Source organism: Phasianus colchicus, chromosome 1, assembly GCF_987193195.1.
Source record: "Phasianus colchicus chromosome 1, bPhaCol1.hap1.1, whole genome shotgun sequence".
Taxonomy (NCBI): Eukaryota; Metazoa; Chordata; class Aves; order Galliformes; family Phasianidae; genus Phasianus; species Phasianus colchicus.
The window spans coordinates 115,047,903-115,074,368 of NC_143436.1; the positions used below are offsets into that span (position 1 = coordinate 115,047,903).

General features: G+C 38.0%; 1 protein-coding gene across 1 annotated transcript in view; it reads left to right on the plus strand.

Annotated features, from left to right (window-relative positions):
* Positions 1 to 11,198: 11,198 nt before the first annotated feature.
* The window catches only part of CFAP47 (cilia and flagella associated protein 47), a 276,161-nt gene continuing 260,893 nt past the window's right edge, over positions 11,199 to 26,466 (plus strand). The window contains exons 1-8 of the mRNA XM_090123944.1: positions 11,199 to 12,201; positions 15,572 to 15,723; positions 18,889 to 19,004; positions 21,090 to 21,228; positions 22,289 to 22,517; positions 23,190 to 23,350; positions 24,519 to 24,646; positions 25,192 to 25,427. Coding sequence (XP_089980070.1) covers positions 12,031 to 12,201; positions 15,572 to 15,723; positions 18,889 to 19,004; positions 21,090 to 21,228; positions 22,289 to 22,517; positions 23,190 to 23,350; positions 24,519 to 24,646; positions 25,192 to 25,427 — 1,332 coding nt within the window. The 5' untranslated portion in view covers positions 11,199 to 12,030. The remainder of the gene's footprint in view (positions 12,202 to 15,571; positions 15,724 to 18,888; positions 19,005 to 21,089; positions 21,229 to 22,288; positions 22,518 to 23,189; positions 23,351 to 24,518; positions 24,647 to 25,191; positions 25,428 to 26,466) is intronic.

Sequence of the window (26,466 nt, forward strand, 5' to 3'; positions counted from 1 at the left end):
TAAAGAGCAAGCACAAGCAGAGGGAAGAACCGTTGCACTGTGAGCTTTCATAGCCGTGTTACAGCAATCTCACCCTATGCTGCAGCTTCTGATTGCTGAATAGATAATGGCAGGATGGCCTGAAAAATTAAAGACAAACATTTTATTTTCCATAAGTCCATGCTGTTCAGAAATTGGCTTCTTTTCGCATTGAAGATGAGTCATTTCAGATATTTGATGGCTGTCTCTTTGCCTTTTGTTTGCTACATTCTCCTTCTAGGGAGTTAGAAAGCAAATGCTGTATTTAGTCATTCAGTTGCAAAATGAAAACTTTCTTTCTTTTTTTTTTTTTTTTTGTAAAAACACTTAAAGGTTTTTAGAACCTAAATTTTTTAGAGGTAATGTCAATTCAATGACTCCCTTTCAGAACCTAGGAGTAAAACTTGTCCCTTTTTATTTTTGATTTGCTGAGAAACTTTTACTTTCAATGAATTACAGCTTTGGATTGTTTAATCTGCTGATCTAAACAGGACATAGTTGGCATGAAAGAACTGCTGTCTTCAAAAGCTTATTTTTAACAATGTGTATGATCTCTCCTCCTAAAAATGACTCATTGTTAGCTAAGCACAGCCTAGCTACAAAGAATTACCCTTTTTCAGAGTGACTAAATGAATTACATAACCTTTTGTGCTTGAATGCAGGCTGCCCAATTGTGATAGATAAAGACTGTGTACCCTGTCCTTACATATTATTGACAGAATGGAAAAAGTGTAATAGTGGATTCTACTCCCCAGACTCTTTCAGCTGAACGTAATAGGACATGGAGAATTTTACCCCCTTTGCTGTTTACACAGCATTTGACTGAGTCAGGGCCTGTCTGCCCACAGGTGGCTGCTTCCCTGCCCATTTAGAGTCACCACCCCAGCCAGGCAGTGAATCACCTGTTCCTGGACCTTAGGCTTTTACAGACCCTTGAAAGGGTCCACTATCATAGTACCTCTGTGACCCCTCTGGAACACCTCTGAAACCTCTGGTTAAGGACTTTCTCCAAAATTCTTAAAACTCAACTTCCAGCACCGAAATCAACTCATTAACTTCAACAGCAGCTGCTTGGCTTTGTTGTTGAGGCACAGAAATGATTAACAGAGTGGAGAATCTCCCTTATGAGGAGAGGCTGAGGGAGCTGGGTCTCTTCAGTTTGGAGGAGACTGAGGGGTGACCTCAACAACATCTATAAATATGCAAAGGGTGTGTATCAGGAGAATGGAGTCAGGCTCTTCTCAGTGACATCTAGTGATAGGACAATGGGTGCAAGCAGGAACATAGGAGGTTCCTGAAAAATATGATAACTAACTATTTTACTGTGAGGGTGACAGAACACTGGAATGGGCTGCCCAGAGAGGTTGTGGGTCTCCTCTGGAGACAATCAAAACTTTGCCTGAATGTGTTCCTGTGTGACCTAATCAAGATGTTCCTGCTAATCCCCTGCAGGGGGATTGGGCTGGATGATCTTTGAGGTCCCTTTCAATCCCTGACATGCTGTGATTCTGTCTGTTGTGGGAACTGTAGCTACAAGAATTTAATCTCTCTAGGATCCACAATCACAAGTCCAGCATACTGCAAGACCAGTTGCACTGGGGAACAGTAGGGAGCCCCATGCTTTATTTAAATTCTGTGGTCTGTAACTGCTGTCTCATCCACGTTTTTTTTTTTTTCAGCTCCTTTCATTTTCCATTTTACCTCCCAGGTGTGCAGGAGCAGGTAGTGCTCAAGATCATGATGTTCCACTACCTCCAGCCATAACAACGTTTATGGTCAAAGGTTTGTTGTCAAAGAGCTATGAGTTGTCAGTGGTCAGTAACTTTTTGTTCTGACTACACTATCATCTCTATCCATTCTTAGAAAGCTATACATTCAAATCTAGGGAAATGGTGGCAACTGCATTGATCATAAAACTGCACTATAATGTGCACTTCAATCAATTAAAAACAGCCTTTTAAAAGTAAGGCTTTATGTTTTATTACTTCCATTGACCTTAGTGAGCAATAAACATTAACATATTCTTTTACCCTTTTATATATTGAATAAGAGACATCTTTCTCCAACTATTCATGTTCTTAATCTGCTCTCTTTAGTTTATTAATCCTTCCACTTAATTTCAGATTGCTACTTCTCATCTACAGTTCTTGTCTCATTTCAGTAACATTTTCACATGTAGGCCTTTTGTAATATTTAATATTCTCATTAATTAGTTTGTTCTAGGGATGCATGAATTGCTTTTTAAATGCTTCAAATGTTTAAGACTTACTTCAGATACCTCAAAGACTTTGTGTCAAAACTTCTAGCATTCTACCTTCAAATCTCCCTGGTATGTTTGTCTTAAGCCATAAGCTGTGCTTTAATTTTGATCTTAGCAGTGTGAAAGAGAACAGTTATTTGTAGAGGTACTTTTGTTTCTATTGTGAATGTTCACATTTATATTTATCTTTCACCTACAGTGCTTACATACTTCAAAAAGAAAGACTCAGATTTTTTAGAGCTTAATGTCCTGCATATTCAAAACAGATCTTTTAAATTTTAACTATCTTTACACGCTAGTAGGTTATTTTAATGCTTATTTGCCATTGGATTTTCTACTTTTTAACTGGAGACTGAATGTAACTATGATGAGGCAAACCAGAGATTTCTGGAAAACCAGCCATATATTTAAAATGTCAAAACAATTGTCTAATAGTCAAATAGTCAATCAAACTTATCTTGGTATTCTTGGTTACCTCTTCATTAGTAAGAACACCTTTATTTACAGACACAAATCTCAGATTTAGAGGCACGGTGACTTTGTCCATGGGTGATGGATCTGAACTACCATGGTGGAGTAAATGAGCCACAGTGTAAAGATAATTAGCAATGAGAACTAACCAAAGAACATAACTAGCTGGAACTGAAGATCTTTCTACCAAGACCGGATGTTCTCTAAAGGATAAGTTTTATTACAACATCAGCTACAGGAATTAAAAAAAGAAATTAGATTTTAGTAAACTACATGAATTTTATGCTGTTGAAGATATAATTAGATAACCACAAGATCTTTTTTGTCCTAAACATTTCAAAATGTCCATGATGACTGTGACAGACCAACTTTGCTGATTATTAGGAAATGCTTCACAATCTGTGGCTAGATGTAACAAGTGATGTGTTAAATTTTGTGTTGTAGAGCCCCTGAAAGTAGTACAGGATGATAGAGAAGGGCTGGCCTAGGGGCTCTACCATAGAGAAATGCCTATCATTCTTCTAGCCCTGTGGGGAAACCTTGCAGGGAAATGTTTTAGTGCTTGCTGAAAGCTTTTGAATTATATTATGCCACATTAGCAGCTAATTCAAATACAGTGAATTTAAAACAAATATTAAAATGCTGTTAAACTTTATCAACGGAAAATGGATTTGGGCAGATGAATTTATTTTCAGAATGCAGCCGAAAAATATCAAAATATTTGAATAATAGAATGCAATAGTGTAAACTGCCATGCTACATCTGACCTCTCTTTTGGCAAAAGAGAAAAGAAGAGCACTGTCATAAGTATAGTGGCCTTCTTGATCTCTTCAGCTCAGTGCACAGCTGTTCTCAGTGATGGGAGGCTTGCAAGGAAAGACAAATGCGAAATAAGTCATGCATACAAATCCCTAATGGACTATAATTCTTGTGGCTGATAGCCCCAGCTAAATGCCTCCTTAGAGTGATGGAGAGTTATAATCTGCATATCATTGATTTGTGCAAAAGACTAATTCTGAAATACAGTTCATTAACAATTGAGCATGGAGAAAAGTGTAAAACAGTTTCCTCAAACACTCTGCTTATTTTGAATATTTGAGATGTTTATTAAGAAAATTCTGCAGAAAGTGTATATAGGTATCTCCAGCACTGGGGATAGTTCTTTGATGGTAACTGCACACAGCATATATCACTGAGTGTGCAATCATCACCAATACCTGTCCAGCAGGTACAGAGACCTTTGTGTTTGCTACTCTTCCCCCCTCTTCCCCTACACTTCCTCTCCTGCTCTCCCACAGAAGATCTGCCCCTTGCTGCACTTCCATGCAAGTAGGATTCATGAGAGCACAAGTGGACTCACTTTCAAAAGACAGCTGAAATATGCTCTTTTCTTTCTGTAGCAGGTTAAATAAGGGATGATCAAAGCATATCATAGTCTGTCAAGTTACATTAGTAGCTCTTAATTGGGATTTTTTCTCTTATTGGATATGTCTCTTCAGTAAGTTGGATGATTCCAATCTAATCTTAGCTATTTCTGAAGCCATGTAAGAACATTTGAAAAATATATATTCCCTAGGAATTCCTACTGTTCTTGTAAAGAGTTTTGTTTTATATATACATATATATATATATTTTTTTTTCCCCACCTAATATCTATACAGTTAGATCTCAGATATATATACATATTTAGTTACTGAGGAGCAACTAAAAAGTTTTGGCAGTCTCCTGCATATCCAAAATACAACCTGCTACTGCTCACACTGAGCGTGCCGACCTGTCGGAGGTGTCACGCTATGTTCAGGCAATGCTAATAAAATCACACATTTTCCCCAAAGGAGAAATCTGTATGCAACTGTTTTCTGCTTCAGTGGAAGAAAGAATTCTGAAGGAGACACTATAAATTTAATGCATTTTAATTTAATGAAAATTGCAAATGCATCTAGAATTTTAGCAATATACACCTTACAAAATTATTAAGTAAAAATATATGTTCATCGTGGCTTGCTCAATATTTTGAATGTGATTCATCAGCAAGAATGACCGCTGTTGAGGCAGCTTAGGGCTGCAGAGCAGCTAACCATTTAGGCTAATTTTGGAAAGGAGTGTTCTCTTGGGATGCTCCAAATGAGGGCTATTGGAGCACCACCTGCTGCACTGTCACAAAACTGCTGCACTATTTGCTACTGGGGGGCCAGCAGCAAAAAGAGATGCTAAGAAAAGGAGAATGCACATGCATTTTCATGATTAGGCAACACATTTCTGATCTTTTTTACTACTCTGCCTTTTACAGTATTTAGCCTGTGCTGGTAATTGGATCACCGAGTGCAGTTCTGGGCTCCATGCAGGACCACCAAAGATCAAACCCTACATCTGAGAGCACTGTTCAAATGCTCCCAGTACTCCGGCTCTTGAGGCCATGCCCTATGCAGCCCGTTCCATGCCCACCGCCCTGTGGTGCAGACCCTTCCCCTCGCCCCCATCTGCCCTCCCCTGACACAGCTCCATGCCGTTCCCTCGGGCCCTGTCGCTGTCACACAGAGCAGAGCTCAGCGCTGCCCCTCCGCTCCCTGTGAGGAGCTGCAGCCGCCATCAGGCCTCCCTTCAGTCCTCTGCTCTGCGCTGAGCACAGCGAGGGGCCTCAGCCGCCCCTCATACGTCTTGTCCTCCAGACCCTTCACATCTTTGTAGTCCTCCTTTGGGTGCTCTCTTATAGTTTCATATCTTTCTTACACTATGGCACCCAAAACTCAAGGTGAAGCTGCACCAGTGCAGAATTCACTTCTTCAGTTAACAGAACATAATAGAAGAATAAGATGAGGCTTTCAACAGCTCCCCAGACTATAAGATCTGTACGAATATCCTTTGAGACTGGTAATATGGGTGATCTATTTTTCTACTAGATAATAGCTATGAGTATGCACTGCTTGCTTCTGTTGTTCTCTTACAGCACTGATGGATGTAATTTTATTATATACTATATAGGTGCTTAATGAAATTGCTGACAGAAAGCTTATTGTTGAGCTAAAAGAATTGATTTCAACTCCTGAGTGTCTTAACTGCAAGCCTGACATTTTTCCCTGTTAAATGTTTTCACTAAGGCTAGGAAAAATTAGAAAATGCAAAATGTCCATTGTATGTAGCTTAAAATAGAAATATACTACCACGATAGATAAATATGCAATATATATAGTTGGTAAATTAGGACCCATTATAATAGGTGTAACGTAGTGTGGATAAGATGAAAGAATTGCATATTGAAAGGAGGAGCTCAAAATGTATGGAAGTTCTGTTATGGCAGGAGAAATGGATGTCAGTGAGAAGAGATCAATGTAATGCCTGTTCTTTGCAGAATATCAATACAGACAATATATTAAACTGTATTTGAAGAAAGTATCTATAGATAGATTTACAGGTAGAAAGTGACATTTAAAAATAGTGCGTGATTAGACAAGTGAAAACAAGTAGTACAGACAGATCCTCAACTGAAGTAAAAGTATATAAACAGACATCTAAGCTGGGAAAGAATTATTAGAATAGAGATGCATAAAATAATCAATAAAATAGTGAAGGTCAGCTGAATGCCTGTGCCTCTCCTTTTTTTCCTAGTATGGGAAGAAAAAATAAAATAAGAAGTAAAAAATTTGTTACAAATTTCATAAAAGAAAGCGTATGTTGACACAAGGCATCATTAACCTACTGAGTAGCATGAATTCCTCAGAGTATATATCTTCTGTACTTTGCAAGATACATTCTACCCTAATTGCTATGTAATACAATCTGGAAGCTTTCTTATTGATCTTCAAAGCCATCATTGGATTGAGGACCCAACTAAACTGGGTCGTATCCCTTCATCCGTAACTTATGAAGACAAATAAGTTCTCCTAGCATAATGCAACAATAAACAGTGATGACATTCATAAGGATTAAGGGTAGTGTTTTCAAGCAAAGTGGATTGATGTAAGGAGAAACCACAGAAGGTAACACTGAACCATAGTCTGATTGGTTTTAAAGTATAGAGACATACCACTTTGCTAATGACTTCCAACTGTAAGTGAAGGTAAGGAAATAAAATAATCAATCATATAAGAAAGGTGAGTACCTAAAGAGTTGAAAACTAGGGAGTGACTAACATTCCAGACAGTCATAGCACAGATTTAGTTTATCTTACTGACCACTTGGATTTTAAGGGAAGAAGTTGGATAAATTGCATATAAGATGTAAAAGGTTGATGTATAATAAAGAAACATGGAATTGAACCACAAAATGACTAGACATTAATTTTCAGCCTTCAGGCAAAATAAAATAAATTCACTAAGATCTGATAATTCAATAATTTTATCATTACTAAGAAAGATTATCAAAAGTGTTGAAGTAAATAGAGAGCAGGAGACCTGCATAAAGTCAGTGTGATATATGGAATTCTATTTTAAATAAGTAAGGGTGGTAGAAGTGGTGGTGATGGTCATCCTCTGAAGGTACTTATCTCTTTTCCCTAACCATAATGGAAGCTAAAAATAGACATCAAGTGTGGCAAGATGAATCCCACCATTTGTAAATGTGAAAAATCAGATCTTAGTTGTGTGGAAATGTCATACTGATTCATTGATACCAATAGCTGTTAACACCTTGATATCAGCCTGGAAAGTCTACTGGTCTGGTTCAACATTGTAAGTCTCACAGCTTTATGGAGGTCTTTAAAAGCCACAGATAACGAATAAGGAACCCCTGATTTATGAGAGACACTTTCAGAACCATCCTTTATCGGAACTGTCCTATTACTCCATAATTTCCCCATTATCTCTGTTTTGATCAGAGATGACCTACTCAGCTCAGAAACATACATTTTCATCTTGTTTATCTGGACTGTTTCAAGTTTTTTTGTCCTAACTAGCAATTTTTATATTTGTCTAATACATAAAATCCGTGAATGGATATGAAGGCTTTTGGAGTTACTATTTTTTTTATGAACAAGGATGATTTCACACATTGTGACTGAAAAAGATAACACGTAGAAAACGTTTCCTTTGGAGCAGACTGTAGGAAACAGTGTACATATATACTTCATTATAGAGCACAGTGCTGAAATTTTTGAAATAACTGCTGTTGTCTCATAAGATCAAAAAGTTCAGCTCAGCACTGCATGCAGACACTAGTCTTGGTCCCCAAATCAGTACTACTGTGTTACAGTATTGCTACAGCTTCACTCCTATTAAAGCTATTTACCTGAAGTGAAGCATTACAATGATACATTCTGTTTCTGCTGTATAGATTAGCTCATCGCCCAGCTCTCTGGGCTTAGAACATATTATCAAACAATGGAGACTATACATATTTATAATGCAGATTTTTAATCTACCAATTTCTACAACCTCTCACTTAAAAGTAAAAAAAAGTCAAGAAAACAGGTGTTTGTGATTACCTTGTCTAACTTACAGTCTTTCTGTTTCTATTTTTTTCAGTGATTTTGGTTCTGCTCCTTTCAATCCAATCTGAGAAAGGAGGTCTCAGAGAAGGGCAATTCTTGCACATGTTGTAAAGACTGATGGCTTCATTGAGCAGAAAGACCCAATAAAATCTTCATTAGTTCTGCTTCTCAGAGAATGCTCTCTTTGGTGAAGAGACCTTTAGAGCCCAAATTTGTCATTTTCAACATTCTCATTTTCCATTAAGCAGGACAATTTGCAAGATTAAATGCAAAGGAATATATCTTATTATTCATCATTATTTAGACTTCATCTGTTTCTGACTCTCAGAAGATGATATAAAAATGAACAGACTTCATTTATTTTACCAGTAAGTGGCCCTATTTCACTCAGTATATTTTAAATATATTTATTCTTCCTGATGTAAAATAAAAGAGGTCAGCATTCAAAGTTCAAATCCCAGTTCCTCTGGATTCAGATTCCATGAACAAAGTGCATTATGAGTGACAGTTTGGGTAAGTCAGTTTAATTGTCTCGGGTATCACTATGGCTTCTTGATGCTGAATTAATGTCAAATAAACCATCCTTATAATCAGTTTAATTGCCTCTTTTTTTCTGATCTCCACACCGAGCACTTTCTGAAAGGATTTGACTCTGCTTTTAGAGATGGTAGATAAATGAGACGTACTTCTGATCTCAATGGGCAACCTGTTCCAGTGTCTCACCACCCTCACAGTGAAGAATTTCCTCCTAGTATCTAGTCTAAACCTACCCTCTTATAGTTTAAAATCATTTTTCCTCATTCCTCATGTCACTGCATGCCCTTCTTAGAAGACCCTGCCCAGCTTTCCTGTAGGCCCCCTTCAGGTACTGGAAGGTTGTTATAAGGTCTCTGGAGCCTTCTCTTCTCCAGGCTGAAGAGCCCCAGCTCTCTCATCCTGCCCTTGTAGGGAGTGTGCTTCAGTCCCCTGATCATCTTTGTGGCCCATGAAAGAGAAAAAACACATACTCTATATCTCTGCATTAGATATAAAAGATTCCGTCATCAAAATAGAGTACATCTAATCCTTCACATTCGTTTTCTCCTTGGTGTTGACTATTAGGTGACTAATAAAATTACATGAAGCCAATGCGAAGTGAGGGAAGGAAAGAAAAGAGTCTGTTATCTAATGTTGTTTCATAACAGGATATCATAAGGATGGCAATAGCAAGCACTTGATTATAATGGTTAGCAAAAGAGGAAGAGAGCCTAACAAAAGTATTTCAGAAAGAGCAGAACTCTTTTAATACATAACTTTGCCTCTTTAAACAAGATAAATCACAGTTAAAATCTGTTAAAAAATAGTTAAATGGATAACAAGAAAAATGTATGGATAAGTTTATACCAAATTCAGTGAAAATCAAGGAAAAGCTCTTTGCTAGAAGTCCTTTCATGACAGAAAAGATTTCTGACTGCTTCTTGCTCCAGTCCCTGCTCACAAAGTTAGCAGCCTGTCAACAGTGCTGCTTCAACTGTTTCTGAATTAGTGCTCTAAACTGAAGTTGTGAAATTATCTTGCATAAAGACAGCCCTCCTCCAATGAAAACAAACAAACTAAAGAAGTGCTCCTATGAATATTTTTACCTGGGCATGCTTCACAGGTCTGGTTTGGCAAGTTCACAGATAAGTTAAGTTCATAGATTGAAGGCTAGTGACCTGACCATAAGGCAGACATGAAAATGAAATCATTGAATCACAGAATGGCCTGGATTAAAAAGGACTTCAAAGATTATCTTTGAGTTTCAACCCCTCTGTCATGGGCAGGGTCACCAACTACCAGACCAGGCTGCCCAGAGCCACATCCAGCCTGGCCTTGAATGCCTCCAAGAATGGGGCATCCACAACCTCCTTGGGCAACCTGTTCCAGTGCGTCACCACCCTCTGTGTGAAAAGCTTCCTCCTGATAACTAACCTAAATCTTCCATCTTAGTTTAAAACCATCCCGCTTTGTCCTATCACTATCCACCCTTGTAAACTGTAAAGAGCTGTACCCCTCTTAGGACCTTAGGGTCAAAAGGAAAGTCAGGAGCAAAGAAGTCAGAAACCTTTTGAGGTTCCTCTTCTAATCCAGCAAGGGCTAAAGTGAAATGAAAAATCATAACCAATTCCTTGTTTCTAATATTTTTGCTATGCATACTAAATATTGCTACAGTTCTCAGTAGAATAGAAAAATGAAGTTTGTGACTGACCTACTTGACTGTGAAGTAGTACATAACAAGTGACATATTTGCTAGTTTTTTCTGAACTTTTCATTCAGAATTCAGTTATTTTGAAGTATTAGAAAGTGCAATCAGAAAGTAGAACATTTCTATCTTTAGTGTAAAAAATGAGAAATAACCTGAAGTAAGATAAACTAATGAGCTTGTGACTTTTTGGTACTTTAATGATGTTTGTTTAAGGAATCAGAGGTTTCTCTTTGGATCAGTGTTTCTTCGATATGACCCTGTGTCCCTTGACTCTGTCCTAGAATTCATTCAAAGATCAAAGAAACTATGTTGGAGTATTCTCAGTTCTGCAGGGAAAAGGTAGGAGTTTAATACTGTTATAAGGTAATCTCTCTCCTTTCCCTTCTCTTCCTCTTCCTCTTCCTCTTCCTCTTCCTCTTCCTCTTCCTCTTCCTCTTCCTCTTCCTTCCCCTTCCCCTCCCTCCCAATAGAACCAAGTTACCCTAAAATAGACTCAAGTCCTCATCCCAAAGAGTTCCTTTCAGATTCCTTGGTTTTACTTTCTGTGCTTGCAATGGCACGCTGCCACTAGTTCTAAAGTAATCTACAGATGGGTTGCTATCACTTGAATTTTTAAGAAAACTCTACCTGTTAGCAGCCTTCCCCAGCATCAGAAACAAAGGCTCCCTCCTCTCCCTGCACCCCCTCTGGGTTTCTTGACCTTGTGCTCTTTTTGTTCTTACCAGCTGCCATCCATGTTTGCAGCTGCTTTCATGTTTGGCTTTTAAAACATAGGTATCTCGAGTCCATGAGCACTTTCAGAGGATGATATAATCCAAGGAAAAACATTTTGGGTTGATCGAAATTGAGGCTTTGTGCGTGCTGCTCCCCCTCCTCTCTTCAGCTACATGGACGCAAAGAGCAAAATGGCCCATTATCTTCCTAAGTGCTGGATTCTTGTCAGCAGCATTTTACCGCTTAAATTACAGCATGCGAAGGCACAAGCATACAGAAGTGGAACATGTCTTTCTCTGCTCAGTAAATGCATGCAATGAATTATTGGTGCAGTCACTGCCCCAGCAGACATCAAGCTTTCCACCAACACACAGCCTGGTTAGCACCCTGTTGGGTCTATGCAGACCACGCCCACGAGTAATGTGCTTATCCAGAAGAGAATTCAGGCCACTTCTATTTTATTTATTTATTTAGGATCCACCTTTGCTTTCAGTAACCTGGGAGAGGATAAACATCCCTGCTTATGCATACACGCTTCACCACTACTGTCAGAAAGAGGGCACGTGCAGCGTGAGCCCCCTCCCTCATGGTGCCAGAAGCCATCAGCTGAGACGCCTCCCCATTGGTAAACACGGGCCAAAGGGCGGCGGCCATTTTGATGACCCCCTGGCGAGCAGAGGGCCTGCATGAGAGCAGAGCTCTTCCCGGGGACCTGACATAGCGTCCACCAAATGGCGCCACTGCCCGGGCCCTTCCCGCCTTGGGGCAGGAGGTGGGGCAAGGACCCGCCCCTGCACGGCACCTCCTCTTGTAATTGGTGGCTTCGGAAGCGCCCTTTCTTTTGCTTCCAATCAGAGCTCCGCGTCCGTTGCTAAGCGACCGTTTCCAGGCAGCAGCTACCGCCGCCTCGGAGAGGCGATGGCCGCCATGTCGGACGGGTGGCGGGACGTGGCCGGGGTACGCATCGTCCCGCCCGAGCTGCGCTTCACCGCCGCGGTGCCGGGGCGCCGATACCGCGCCGCGCTCAGCGTCCAGAACCTGCGGGCGCAGAGCTGTCGCCTCCGGCTGCTGCCGCCGCGCCGGCCCCAGGTGAGGGGCGGCCGGGAGGGGTGAGGCGGTGGGTGTCTGCCCCTCAGCCCCCGGCCGGCCCAGCTCCGGCATGCGGAAATAACGGCGGCCGCTCGGGGGTCTTACGGCTGACTGAAGCTTGTCGGTGAAATGGAAGTTAGTTTGAAGTAGCTGATAAACTGGAAAGAATAGGTGATAATTCTTAGAGCCAGAGTTATCTGTATTCTCTCATTTAGCGGATCAGGGGGAATGTGCTAGGTTGCCTGCTTGAACCATGAGGAAGTGCTTTCTGAGGTAACTCAGGAAATGTTTGGCCCTGGAGTGTGTCCAGAGAAGGGCCGTGACGCTGTGAGGGGTCTGGAGCACAAGTCTTATGGAGAGCGGCTGGGGGAACTGGGGTTGTTCAGTCTGGAGAAATGGAGGCTCAGGGGTGACTTCATTGCTCTCTACAACCACCTGAAAGGAGGATGTGGTGAGGTGGGGATTGGCCTCTTCTCCCAGGTAGTAATAACTATAGAATAATAACTAGATAAGGCAATAAGATGAAAGGGAATGGTCTCAAGTTGTGCCAGAGGAGGTTCAGGTTGGATATTAGGAATAATTTCTTCTCAGGAAGAGCAGCAAGGCAGTGGCACAGGCTGCCCAGGGAGGTGGTGGAGTCACTGTCCCTGGAGGTGTTCAAGAGCCATGTGGATGTGGCACTGAGGGACATGGGTAGTGGGCATGGTGATAGGCTGCTGGTTGGACTAGGTGGTCTTAGAGGTCTTTTCCAACCTTAATTATTGTATGAAAAATATTCTCATATTGAATTTCAAATGACGCTGCTAAGCTGAAGCCTGTAAGTCAGAGTGCGATGACCTTCAGGCTCCTCAGTTCAGTATTTTCCTGAGGTGAGCAATTTGAAAAGAGCTTCCTTGTTTTTTAAGTCTATTATTCTAATAGAAGTAATTAAGCTTTCTCACATGTCATACTACATAAAGAACTTTGTTTGTAGCAAATCCTGCTTAGCTTTTCTCACTGGCTTTGTGCCTTTCAGAAATGTTATCTCTCAAGAAGCCTGTGAAACCCCTTTTATTTCAAGAAGATCCATATAAAAGCAGGTCAGATTTGTGAAGTGTTCCAGATTGGCTACAGATTGCAGCTTTTGCGATTGTTCTTTTCTGGGATTTCATAGCACTGATTGACAGCTCTGTTATGTCTCTGTTGTGCTCTCCTAAGTTTTCTGAGAGGAGTAGTCCATTTATAATGCTTGCTTGTGAAAGACTTTCTCAGAAAAGAGTTCTTCCATCTTTTCTAAAGGTGGCGTGATTCTCATTAGTTTCCCATTCATTCGTTAAGTTCTCATATTCATCTCATAACTTCTGGAAAAGTCATTGTTTATACAACCTTTAAAAATCTTTCCAATTGCAATGGATATAGCCCTTGGTATAGAATCTCTCTCAGATCATTAAGGTTGGTTGGACTAGATGATCCTAGTGCTCTTTTCCACCAAACTATCACCACCATGCCCACTAACATGTGTCCTTCAGTGATATGGGCCCAGCAAGACCCAACCGTGGTTAGTAGTTTTGCATTTGTCTCTCATCCAGCTAGTGTTTAACCTGTTAATTAATTCAAAATTAGGATCAAAATGTTGGACTTGTATTGGGGATGGAACAGAAGCTGATGTTGCCTTGTGCTCATAGCATTTTGAGCTTGATTTGGTAGGGCAGTGTTTATTGTGTTTTGTTTTCGTGAGCCTTATTCATCAATTTTTCACATTGTAGAAATGGGAAGGCAGAATCAATTTTAGAAGAGCAAAAAAGGCTTACTCAGTCATAATTTATGAATACAGTTACTGTTAGTAAAAGAAAAACACCCAACCAATGAAGCAAACAAAAAATAGTCGATGCCTTAGGCTGAATATTTTAATGCCATCATCTGTGAGATGCCCAGTATGAGACTTAGGGTGAAGTGAAGTGTGACTTGTCTATAAATGTTCTGAAGTGTTACATTCATAGAGTGTAAGAACTGAAAATTAACCTTCCTAAGCTGCCACAGCATGAGGTTTAAATGTGCATTTCAAGGAAGTTAGTTCACAAGGCAGTTTTCCATGGGTTTCATTTAAAATTTAGCATTCTAAAATATTCATTTCCCCTTACACAGAATGAATATGCATGGATGTTTTAATTCTTTTTAGAGAAGAGGTAAATTGTTCGCACTTTAAATTGAAGTGTGACTATTTAAAAATCAACCCCATAATAACGTGATGCATTTCGCATGATAAATTTCTTCTAGTTGAGTATTTATATTGTTAGGGAAATTTTAATGGAATAGGAGATGTTCTAACAATGTAATCAACAAATATGCTTACGTTATTTTTTTGCTTACAAGTTCCAAATAAAGACTAGTACAGAAGACCAATCTTAGACTCCAAGAATACTGGGATGACTCTTTAGACATAAGCAATTAAAGTGGACGTGTACAGCAGAAGCCTGTTATGCGTAGAGTGATGTGAAGCATCAGAGAGTTTCTTGATCTGCTGATTAAATTTTCTTGGAAACACGGTAGCTGCAAGATTCCTCCTATGTTCTGGTGGTTTGCTCGTGAAGGGAGTATTGGATGTCAGCAGATACAAGAAGATACTTTGTGTCACCTACTTCTGTGTTTTTTTGTTTTTTTCTTGTTTGCTTGTTTTCCCTCTCACTTCTCCCTAAAGAAACTAAAAGTGCATGTATGCACCTTTCAAGCGGATTTTCAGTGTATAGTGGGGCTTTCAGTTGAATTCAGTGGAATTTAGGTCAGATCTACAGAAAATTCTTACGGAGTCTCTTTTTTGCTGCTTTGGATTGAGATTTAATCCTTGTTGCTTTTTCAGATATTAAAAAGAGTCTGTGTTATGTAGTAACTGCCCTTATCTTGCAGCGCTTCAGAATGTTCATGACAGCAGCAAAACTAGAGCTTTCTTGGAAGGACAAGAAACAGCATTTTGTTAAATCATCACTTCCTGAACCCATCAAATTGCATTATTAATTCAGCCTTTCTTTTACTGCTCGAGGGTGAATCACAGAATGGCTTTGGCTGGAAGGGATCTCAGAGCCTACGCTGCCCCAACCCCTGCTGTGGGCAGGGCTGCCTTCCACCAGCTCAGGCTGCCCAGGGTCCCATCCAACCTGGCCTTGAGCACCTCTAGGGATGGGGCACCACAGCTTCTTTGGGCAGCTGTGCCAGTGCAAATAATGTGAATGAATAAATAGGAAAAAGAATTTTACAAAATTCTGCATATTTTAAAACCAGTTGTGAATTTTAAATCAATCAGTGTGTTATTCTGAAAATGAGCCATATGTCTTTTCAATCTAGAAATGAAAATAAACATTTGCTATTTATTTATTTATTTATTTTTATGCTGCAGTTTAAACTGATTGTGGAAAATCCAGAAAACCTCGTTGCACCTGGACTTCAAATCAAAGCTTTTGTGGAATATTATCCTGAGATTGAAGAAGATCTTCAAGATAGCCTACCTCTTTTAATAGAAGAAGACATAGTTGATATCCCCCTGGTTGGGTATGCCTGTTGAAAGTTGATATTCTGTTACTGTTTTCAGTTTAATCTTGTGGGAAGTTTATGGCTACTAACTAATTTATCAACAGCAATGAAAACGAAGAGAGTTTCATTATAAAAGGTTTTTCTTTTTTTTTTTTTTTTCTTCTTTTGAGCAGTAGATGGGTGAGAAGTTGGGTTGGTGGTTCCTTTAATCTTAGAGAGGTTTTGGATTATTTACTTTACTCTGTATTGGTTGTGATAATGGGGTTATTATGAAAAACCCACTGCGTAATAAGTTTTGTAATAAGATCACACATTTGAGGACCATTTTCATTAGTCTATGTGTAATTTTGTGTGTGTGTGTATAAAAAGATATGCCTATATATTGTATATACACATTACATTGATTCAAAAAATTAAGCTTCCAAATATGTTTCATCAGCCTTGGGCTATATGATGATAAGATGTAATTGTTCTGGAGGACTTTTTCTCCTTTGTCTATAAAGAAAAAGGATAGAATGACAACAGCTGTAGCTTTCAGATTGCTAAGTTATGGCAGATGAATTCCTTCTCAACATAAACTCTAACAGTATGCTTATTTTCAGACTAAGTATGTTATCTAAGTTGCATGTTTTTTATTTTCTGGGCTGATACTAATATTTGCTAATGTTAGCCACAGGTCAAAAAACAGATTCTTACCATTATTAGTCTTAATATTAGAAAACTCTGGGGTCAAATAATTTAAATGGGCTTAGTTATAATTCTATACATTTGGCTGATTTCATAGTATGGTAAAAGTAATTGTTAGTGTATACTAACAGTAAAGGTTATTAGAGAGAAAAGAATTGTGAGATGGAGAGAGAGAGAGAGAGAGAGAGAGAGAGAGAGAGAGAGAGAGAGAGAGAGAGAGAGAGAGAGAGAGATGCTTTTATATGCTGTTCTTAGGGTTAAGTTATCACATAATACATGTGGAACCTAGAATTTCTTCTGTTGATCCTTCTGGTATGGCAGATTTCTTGAGAGTTATTAAGAAGTAGCTGTCTCTAAATCTATTCTGCAATGGTGCATTTCCTTGAAGAGATCTGTTCTTTTTATTGGTTGCTATTCTGGAGATAAGACCTCCTTGGACAGAATTCACTTACAGAAATAAAACTGCTGGCAACCTCTTTCTGAAAAGGACTTGCAGTAGATTGCTAAGTTTGTATTCAGTTGTTGTATTAAAGGGTCACTAAATACGTAAGATTATTCTGTACAAAGAAATCTTTAAACACTATTTAAAAACTATTTATTATTTTGAGAAAATAATATAGGTAAGAATATGTGAGAACTCAGTGGTTGAGAAATACTAATTGTAGGGTTTTCTTTTTTTTTTTTTTTTTTTTTTAAAAGAAGGTATTACTTTTGAAATGCATGCAGAAGTCTTTAATGTGATGGAAAACATTGCCAATATAAAAAAAAAAATGCAAATTGTGTTTGGAGGAAGCCAGTGTTGTCTCTTACCTCCTTTTCCTCCAACTGGAATGAATACTAGCGTGTAGCTCAACTTCCTGTATATATATTTTTAATAACTTTTATTATTACTAATGCATCGCATCATCAGAAACATGTAATATACATTAATCTTATTTTTCCTAAAGTGTCAAAAGTTGAAATAGACAATCTTAAAATCATTAAGTATGTGCTTAGATGTCTCTCTGTGTGTTGTGTATGTTTTTGTGACACATAAACAGAACTTTTATCATTCTGATAATTCTGAATTCTGACTTCTGGCCACTTCAGGTACTGTGCTTTTCATTTTCTATGGGGAATGATACTGAGTCTGTGTACTGGTGGTACTTTTAAAAAGTATTCACAAATATACTTCTGAAAAACAGAACTACATCTTAGGGCATATGAGAGCGTGTTCAGAAAATTCATAAAAGTAATCCAAGAATAGAATAAAGAATGCTTGGAAATTACTGATATTATTTGGACTGGCCTCTTTAAATGTCTGCTACTTCCCTCTTAGGTATCTGTTTATTTCCAGTCTTCTGTGTTTCAAATCATACAGTTTTTCACCTTTCATTTCAGCTCTAAATATGCTTTGGATCTTATGTAGAAATATTTCATATTTCTGATGAAACTTTTTGGAAGAATGTCTAAATAGTTGGTGCATGTTGTGAAGTCTTTAAGATTTGTTCAAGTGTATTCTAATTTTGTCTTGATAGAGTTGTTTTGGTGATTTTGTTTTTACCCCTACGTTCTGCTGGGCTTGATCATCCCTATCAAGAATTCACTATTTTATTTTGAATTTCAATAAATTCTTATTGAAAATTAAAACCAGTGTATTATTATGCCCAAGAGCAAGTTCTTTTGTTGCATTCCCAATTCCTTGTTTTTTCCTTCCTTCCTTTTCTCCCACTGCCTTTCACTTGCTCACTCCTGTCCTCATGAAAAAGGTTTCATGGGTAGGGTTTACTTAGCTCTCCAAGGAGATTATTTTCTTTCTCCTGTTAGTCTTTTGTACAGGAAGCAATGCAGATCATAAGACGCAAATTGTTGGTAGGTACTTGTAGGTAAGAGAAGAAAGACAGCTGTGCTCATACAAAATCCTAATTCATTTTGAATGCAATTTTACATGAGATCAGAAGTGTGCTTGCATTAGTGACTGAAGCTTTTACAAGTTTGCTTAAGGAAGCAGCAGCTTTTCATTATGGCTAAGCAATTCCCACCCTATCCAGTGAAGTTGTTGTGCTGGAAGATGCTCTTAAGTAAATAACAGAAATAATTTGTCATTACTCACTTCCTGTGTTGTAATATATTTTATAGAAGCCACATGAAATATCTATAAAACAAGAAGACCAAATTGAAATGGGCATGCATATATTTGCTCTGCTTTTAGTTCAGGCAGCTGATAATGAAATACGGCGAATGTCAACTTCTGTGATGCAACTGACTCAATATAGTGAAAGCTTTTCTAATTAATTAAAGTTCTTTGTATTACAATAATGTATTTGAAACTAAATAGAAATGTATTCATTCCATTTTGCCTAAATATTTGAGGATAATTTGTACTAAAGTTGCAGTCATTTAACAGCTTGATAGCTAATCGAATTCCTTAAAAATACAAATTTATTTTCAAGTTTTGGGAGGATATAACCATGTCTTTTTTCTTTTTCTTTTTTTTTTTTCTTCTCCTTTCTGCAGGTTAATTCCATCCTGTTATCTGGAAACTGAGCCAGAGGTTGATTTTGGTACAGTGGTTGCAAGCAGTAAAATAATTAGTAAAGAGATTAGTATTGCTAACCATGGATCATTGTCAGGTAAAAGTTTAGTACGCATTAAATTGTGAAAGTTTTTCTTCTTGGAAAATATAATTTTATGTAAGTTCTGAGTTGCACATTTAATGAGTATTGTGGCTTCATGAGTTGGATTTACATGGCAAGATTTTGGTAGTGAGAAGAGCAGCTCGGGGGACTTCTATGAGCAGAACCTAGCAGTGCCCCATGTCAGACCAGGGCGGCTTGGAGTGCTGCAGCCTGTGGGAAACCCATGTGGGGTCACTACGGGAAGGATGGCATCCCATTCTGTGGGAGGGACATCACATGGAGCAGAGGAAGAGAGTGACCATGTAGGAACGGCAGAGATAAAGCCATATGGATTAACTGCAGCCCCAACTCCCTGTTTCCCTGCCATTCAGGGGGAAGAGGCAGAACAGGGTGGATAGAGGGAAGGTGATTTTTGTTTTTGTTTTCACTGATTTAGTCTGTTTTCATTAAGCAATAAATTACATCAATCTCCCTTATGCTGAAACTTTGCCTATACTCCCTTTGCCCATGACAGTAATTGTCCTGATCTGAACCTGTAGGCATCCTCCCCCCCCCTTCCCCATTTTCTTTTCTTCCTCTGTCTTAATGAAGTGGAGTGAGAGTGGTGTGTGATGGTGTGATGGTGCTGAGCTCCCTGTCTGAGTTAAATCACCACTGTTTTATTAATGGTCCATTACTTCTGTAGGCAGTACAGAAGTACTGTCTGCTCAGGGAAGAAGCACTAGTTTAGCATCTTGCAAAATTCTTTTAGGTCTTTTTTCCTGAATCCTGTCTGATAGATATTTTTATAAGTTTCTCATTAGCTCAGTATGTCCAGCATAAATAATAGTGAATCACCTCTGCTCTTGCTTTGTGTGTTGTCTTTGTGATTTTCCGATCCCACTAGTTGTCTGTTGAATAAATAAACACAAGCTCCCTGTACTTTCAAAGTCTCTGGAATGGGAATTGAATCATATACTTTATGAGAAGTTTAAAAAAAAAAAAAAAAGTCTTTCCTCTTTCTGCCGTAGCATTTGAAATCATAACACTCTCAAAACATTAAAATCCTTCAACTTCTGTGAGGGACAATTCTAAGAATTATAGGAAACATGAAGACTGGAGTGTAAGAATGCCTATGTGATCTACATAGTCTCTCTGACTTCCTTTTCTTCTAGTAAAAGCTGCAGATACCTTTCCTCAGAAATTAGGTGGGCCTCACCTGGAGTTCTGCATCCAGATGTGGAGTACAGGAGGGATGTGGTCTTGTATAATTAGAGCAGAATTTGTTTGTATCAATCAAAACCAAGAAAAGTGGATAGCCAGTTTAAAGATAATTAAAACAAACTCAACAAAACAAAAGCCTGTTTACCTCTGACAATGTGATTTGGATAGTAGCTGTGGTAAGACAAGTATATAGGTATAGGCTGAAATGCTTAAGTGAATATTATTTAAAGTAACTTAGAAGACTCCAAGGTATGCTCAAAATATAGGGTTTTTATTTTAAAAGTGGATTTGACTATTAAGTCTTGCAGCATACTCAGGTTGTGAATTCATTTATTAATAATAATGAGCTATGTGAAAATCTTGAGCTAGGGGTAACATATAGTTTAAAAGAAGATGGTATGTTTATTTGAATAATGTTAGCATGCCACAGAAGAGCAATTTGTGAGAGTTTCTAAATTAATGAAGTTTCATGTCAGCAATTCAATTTATTCCGTGTTACAGCTCTTCACGTTTTTCAAGGCTCTAGCTGGTTGGACTGTCAGAAGTTAGGAGAAAACTAAATAATTCTTCTTATCCTAACTAACTGACTAAAATTTGTAATGAAAACACTTTCTTCACTTTTTTTTTTTAAATATACATATTAACTTTTAATTTGAGGAATGATGATTAGATAAATGAGATTATAAAACATATATTAGTTTCAAATACATTCATAATTTACATAACGTGAAGATTTTCATTTTGTATAGGAACCGGTTTTATTTATAAACACTGCTGCACAGTACATACAGAAGCCTGTCATTTGCTATTGTAAATGTTTAATAGAGGTTTATAAATCTACAAATTCAATGTTGTTTAATGTATTGTTTTTTGCAGGTACATTTAAAATATCATATACTGGGGATATTCTGCTTGACATAGAACCTACCAGTGGAGTGGTAGAGCCCAAATCTTTCAAGGTGGTTAAAGTGCATATCTTTACAGATGTTCCAAGAATCATCAACGAAATGATAAAGTGAGTATATGACTGATATAATTGCAGTCTGTAAATTACATTCTTGTCTGTTATTAATTCTAAAAATTTTATGAATCTGTTTGCCTAGACAAAACAAAACAAAAAGCTCCCAAGTTTGGTATAGATCATAGAATCACAAGGTTGGAATGGACCTACAAGATCATCTAGTCCATCCTGGTTATTTTTATTTACCTTTTCCTCTAAGTTTTTTTTTTTTTTTTTTTTTTTAAATCTCTGATCAGAAACAAATTTCTCAGAGGATTATTCTCTCTTGTATTTTTGTAAAAATTATTTTCTGTTTTGGTGAATTCAGTGATTAGAAGCTGAAAGATGACGTTCAGAGAAGTTGAGATTCTCTTGAACATCTGCTGTGGCATTATATATCTGACGATTCAAAGCAAAGAGTTTACAGCTCTGAAGCTATTGAAAAGTAGAGTTGGTTCTGTTAGAACAGTGTATTACATTACTACATTTGATTCTTTTGTACAGTAAGAACAAAGATTGTTGCAGTAGAATAAGATTTATACAACATCTATATGGTCCTTTGGTATTCAGTGCTGTCATGAAAATCGGGCATTCAGGAAGGAACAATACCTGTTCTATGTGTACATCTAAAATGAACTTCTAGCTCCAGTTTTCTGAGAGAAAATTACAGGTATACACCAATATGGATTTTCAGATACACAAATTGTCAGAGGAAAAACAGGAACGTATCACTGGTGGACACCTGATGCTTTTGAGGTGCCATCCCTATTGTTTGAAACAACAGTGTGCCAACACAACTGAGAAGAGGAGGGGAAAGAGGAAAAACTGGAAAAATTCCCCCAAACCTTATACTGCAATGTGTGAATTTTATGTATTTATTTATTTTTGTGTGATTGGTGATATATCTGCTAAGTATTGTATGTTGAGTATACTCTTTTGCTTTTATTATCTATGGGACAATAATTTTAGTTTAAATGTTTTGATTTGTTTTAGTTGGGGTAGTTCTAATGAAAAACAAAGTGGTTATTTCTAACACTGGTCTACATAACCTATAATTTGCTACTTTTATTGACAGAGTGGAGACGGAAGGATGTAGCTCCATGGAAGTATGGATCAAAGCTGTTGTTGTGGAACAAGTTCTTAAAGTTCTAGGACTGCCTTCTGAAAATGTATTGGAATGCATTAATTTTGGACCGGTTTATTTTGGGTCTTCAAAGACTAAACAAATATCTTTACACAATGATAGTCCAGAGTGTTTGGACTGGGTAGCAGTACTGGAAGACAATGCTATTGGAGGGGAGATGGTAAGATTATATATATATATTTATATATTAGTTAAAAGCTTATTTCTGCTTTTGCATTTTTGTTTCTCCACGCTGATCTTCTAACTGCATTGATGGTGTCATACTACATCCTGATTAGTAAACTCACTGTCACTTCTCCCTAGTCTACAAAAGTTACTGTGTCTTTACTTTGGAATTAATTTTTTTTCAGGTATTTGTTTCACCATGTGACATTGTAGCATTAAGAATGTTAATTATGTTCCTTTCTTCCTCCTCTCCCTTTTTTTTTTTTTTTTTTTTTGGTGGTGGTTTTGCTTAATGCATTTGCTGTGATTTGAGAGTTGTCAAAACATATTCTGGTATTGCAGAATGTTGAATGATTACAGTTTCAATTGTTTTTTTTTCTGTGATAGTGAAAAAATTTGACTAGCCATCACCTTAAAAAAATAAAAAAGTAAAACATTTATGTAAAATTAGTTAATTAGTTGCGTGTTGTGAAAATATGTCTTGCTGGTATTTCCTAGGTTACATCTTTTTACTTCTTGTGAAAGATACAAGACTGCAGAGGGGGAAAAAAAAAACAACAAAAAAAGCCAAAAAAAAAAAAAAAAAAAACAACCCCAGAAAAGAATTTGAGAACATAAAATGGCAAGCTGAGCTGTTGACATATCCATGTTTTGATTTTTCTTTTAGGGAACAGATATACAGAAGAGTGCAGATGCTGTTTTACAAGATTTGAGCTTAATAAACAAAACAAGGGATTTAGATGTTTCCACCTTGATTTGGTGCATTCCTGACCAGGGAACCTTGCCTCCTTATCAAAAGTCCATGGTTACACTGTGCTTTTGTCCAAAGTGAGTGAGTCTCATGTGATACTGTGAATTACAAATGTACTTGGGATGATGCATCCTTGGGTGTATTTCCAGACTGGGGGAGGAGAGCCTGGATAGCAGCCTTGCAGAAAGGGATCTGGAGGTTCTGGTTGATGAGAAGAGAAGTTGTAGAAGAGTCAGCAGTGTCCTGTGGAAGCAAATAGGGCCAACTGTACTATGGGGTACGTCAAGCCTCCCATTAGCTGGGCAAGAGAAAGGATTGTCCCAGTCTGCTCTGTGCTGGTGAGCCCTCAGCATGTGCAGAGTTTTGACTAGTGCAGTAAAACATGATGGATGGACACTCGCACTGGCTGCTCAGGGCATTGGGCATGGCCCCAAGTGCTGGAGTTAAGAGCATTTGTACAATGCACCCACACAGGTTTTGAATTTTAGGTGGTCCTGTGTAGAGCCAGGAGCTGGATTCAATCATCCTTGTGGGTCTCTTCCAACTTGAGATATTCTGATTGCATGGTTCTATGAAGTTAAGTCTGAAATAGTTATTCTGGAGATGTTTTGTAGTTCATAAAAGATGCCTATGGACCAGGAATTGAGTAAGCTTCTTTTGAGATAAGAATAATCTTAGTAGATTTTGCAAAGGGAATGAATTACTGCTCCAATTAAATGTATTGAATCTCTGAAGATTGAGAAAGTTCTGTCAAAGAGAAAGAGCAAAATGTCTTTTTCAGGACATTAGACTTATTTCATTAAGTTATCATATATGTGCAGCAATATGAAAGAGTAGATATTTCATCACCAAGAGACTGAAACATTTTGGAAGAGCTTTCTTTGTAATTAAAAAATAGTAGGCATAATGGAACATTTCTCCTTCAAACAAGGAAGACAAACAGGAAATGGAATAAGCACTTTCTCTTACTGAAACTCTTATAAGTGGTTTATGTGCATGCAATCTTTAGAAAACTATTGTTTTCTAAATATGTGAATGGTAAAGATATCTAATGACTAGCATCATAAGCATACAGATACAGCTCAGTTAAATTTGTTACCTTTCAATTTTATTACAGAAACTGTAAAAATATTTTTTTTTCAATCGGTAATCAATAGCAAAGAAGCTGAAGTAGATGATAAAAATTAAGCTTTTTGTTTGTTTGTTTTTTTTAATCTTCTAATTAGAGATTATGACTCTTAACAGGAAATTTAAAGGGGCCTTTGTAGCGAATGATTCACCACCAAAACAAGATTATCTATTGTTTCTGAGATTTGAGGCTGCTGGTAATAAAGATCTGCAGACCCCCAGTGATGGTACCACACCAAGTACAAGTATGTTATGGAAGTGTATAGTCACTGTATATGGATGATAAAATTGTATATTTTTTTTTTTTTTTAATTTCTTCTACCACTTAACAGTGTTATAGGAAGCTTTTATGCCTTAGCATCAAAATCTGTTGTGAGTAGAAAGAGTTGAGTGTATTCATGCATGCCATGAATGTATCTGTTGGTAATGAACAGCTAAAACTAATGTAAAAAATTTGGGTGGGAAGAGACAAACACCAACATCCATTTGTAAGTCACTAGCACATGGGTTATACATTTAGCATTTTGAAGATGAAATTATATTCCTTTTAAACTTAATAAAAGAACAATTTATTTCTAGCGGCCTTTATCAGTAAACATACCTACGTTCAAATCTTATAGAAAACTGCCTCATAAATCATAGGGTCTGGCAGTGTTATTTTGCTTTTACAACCATACAGCTACAGCGTGATGGTTCTTCCTGGTATGCTAATACATTTCTAAAGTAATGTATGAGTGGTGGTGGTTGTTGTTTAATTACTATTTTTTGTTTGTGTGCATTTCTAACACAGAGAATCGTCCGAATAGCATGGAATTGGCTGTGACAGGTTCTGCTCTTCCTGTCATGTTAACTTTTAATCGAGGACCTGTAATTAAGTTTATGGACTGTTACCTGGGTGAACAAACACAAGTTTTGTGCACGCTAAAAAATGAATCTGAGTTCCTTCCAGTAAAATTCAGTTTCCGCAAGACTGCTCACTTTAATATTTCTCCTGAAAAAGGAAAAATAAAAAAAAGTTCTACTAAGGTAATTATCTCTTTCTCATAGATTATATACATATGTAAGTTATTTTACATGGATCAGTAGTGGAATTTCTTTAAAGTAAAACAGAATAATTTAATTTCAGCAGCTATGATATTTAATATCAGCTAAATGCCTATTTTTTTTTTTTCTCCTTATGTAATTTAATCACAGAATCATAGAATGGCCTGGGTTGAAAAGGACCACAATGATCACCTAGTTTCAACCCCCCTGCTATGTGCAGGGTCACCAACCACTAGACTAGGCTGCCCAGAGCCACATCCAGCCTGGCCTTGAATGCCTTCAAGAATGGGGCATTCACAACATCCTTGGGCAACCTGTTCCAGTGTGTCACCACCCTCTGTGTGAAAAACTTCCTCCTAATATCTAATCTAAACATCCCATATCTCAGTTTGAAATAATTCGCCCTTATCCTATCACTATCCACCCTCGTAAACAGCTGTTCCCTCTCCTGTTTATATGCTCCCTTCAAGTACTGGAAGGCCACAATGAGGTCTCTCTGGAACCTTCTCTTTTCCAAGCTAAACAATCCCAGTTCCCTCAACTCTTCCTCATAGGAGAAGTGCTCCAGCCCTCTGATCATCTTAGTGGCCCTCCTCTGGACCCACTCCAAGAACTCCATGTCCTTCCTGTACTGGGAGCCCCTGGCCTGGATGCAGTACTGCAGTACAGAGAGGTTCAATCACCTCCCTCTCCCTAATAGTCAGTAAAATTAATTTGTGGCCCCCCTCTGCACCTGCTTGAGTAGCTCCACTTTTTTTTTTTTTTTTTAAACTGGTGGCCCCAGTCCTGGAAGCAGGACATCAATTGGGGCCTCATGAGATCAGAATAGTGGGGAACAATCACCTCCTTGCTCTGCTGGCCACTCCTTTTTTGATGCAGCCCAGGATACTATTGGCCTTCTAGGCTACAAGCACACACACTACTCGCTCTTATCGATCCAGGACACCCAAGTCTTTCTTGGCAGGGCTGTTCTCAGTGTGTTCTTCTCCCAGTCTGTGCATATGTTTGGGAATGCTCCAAC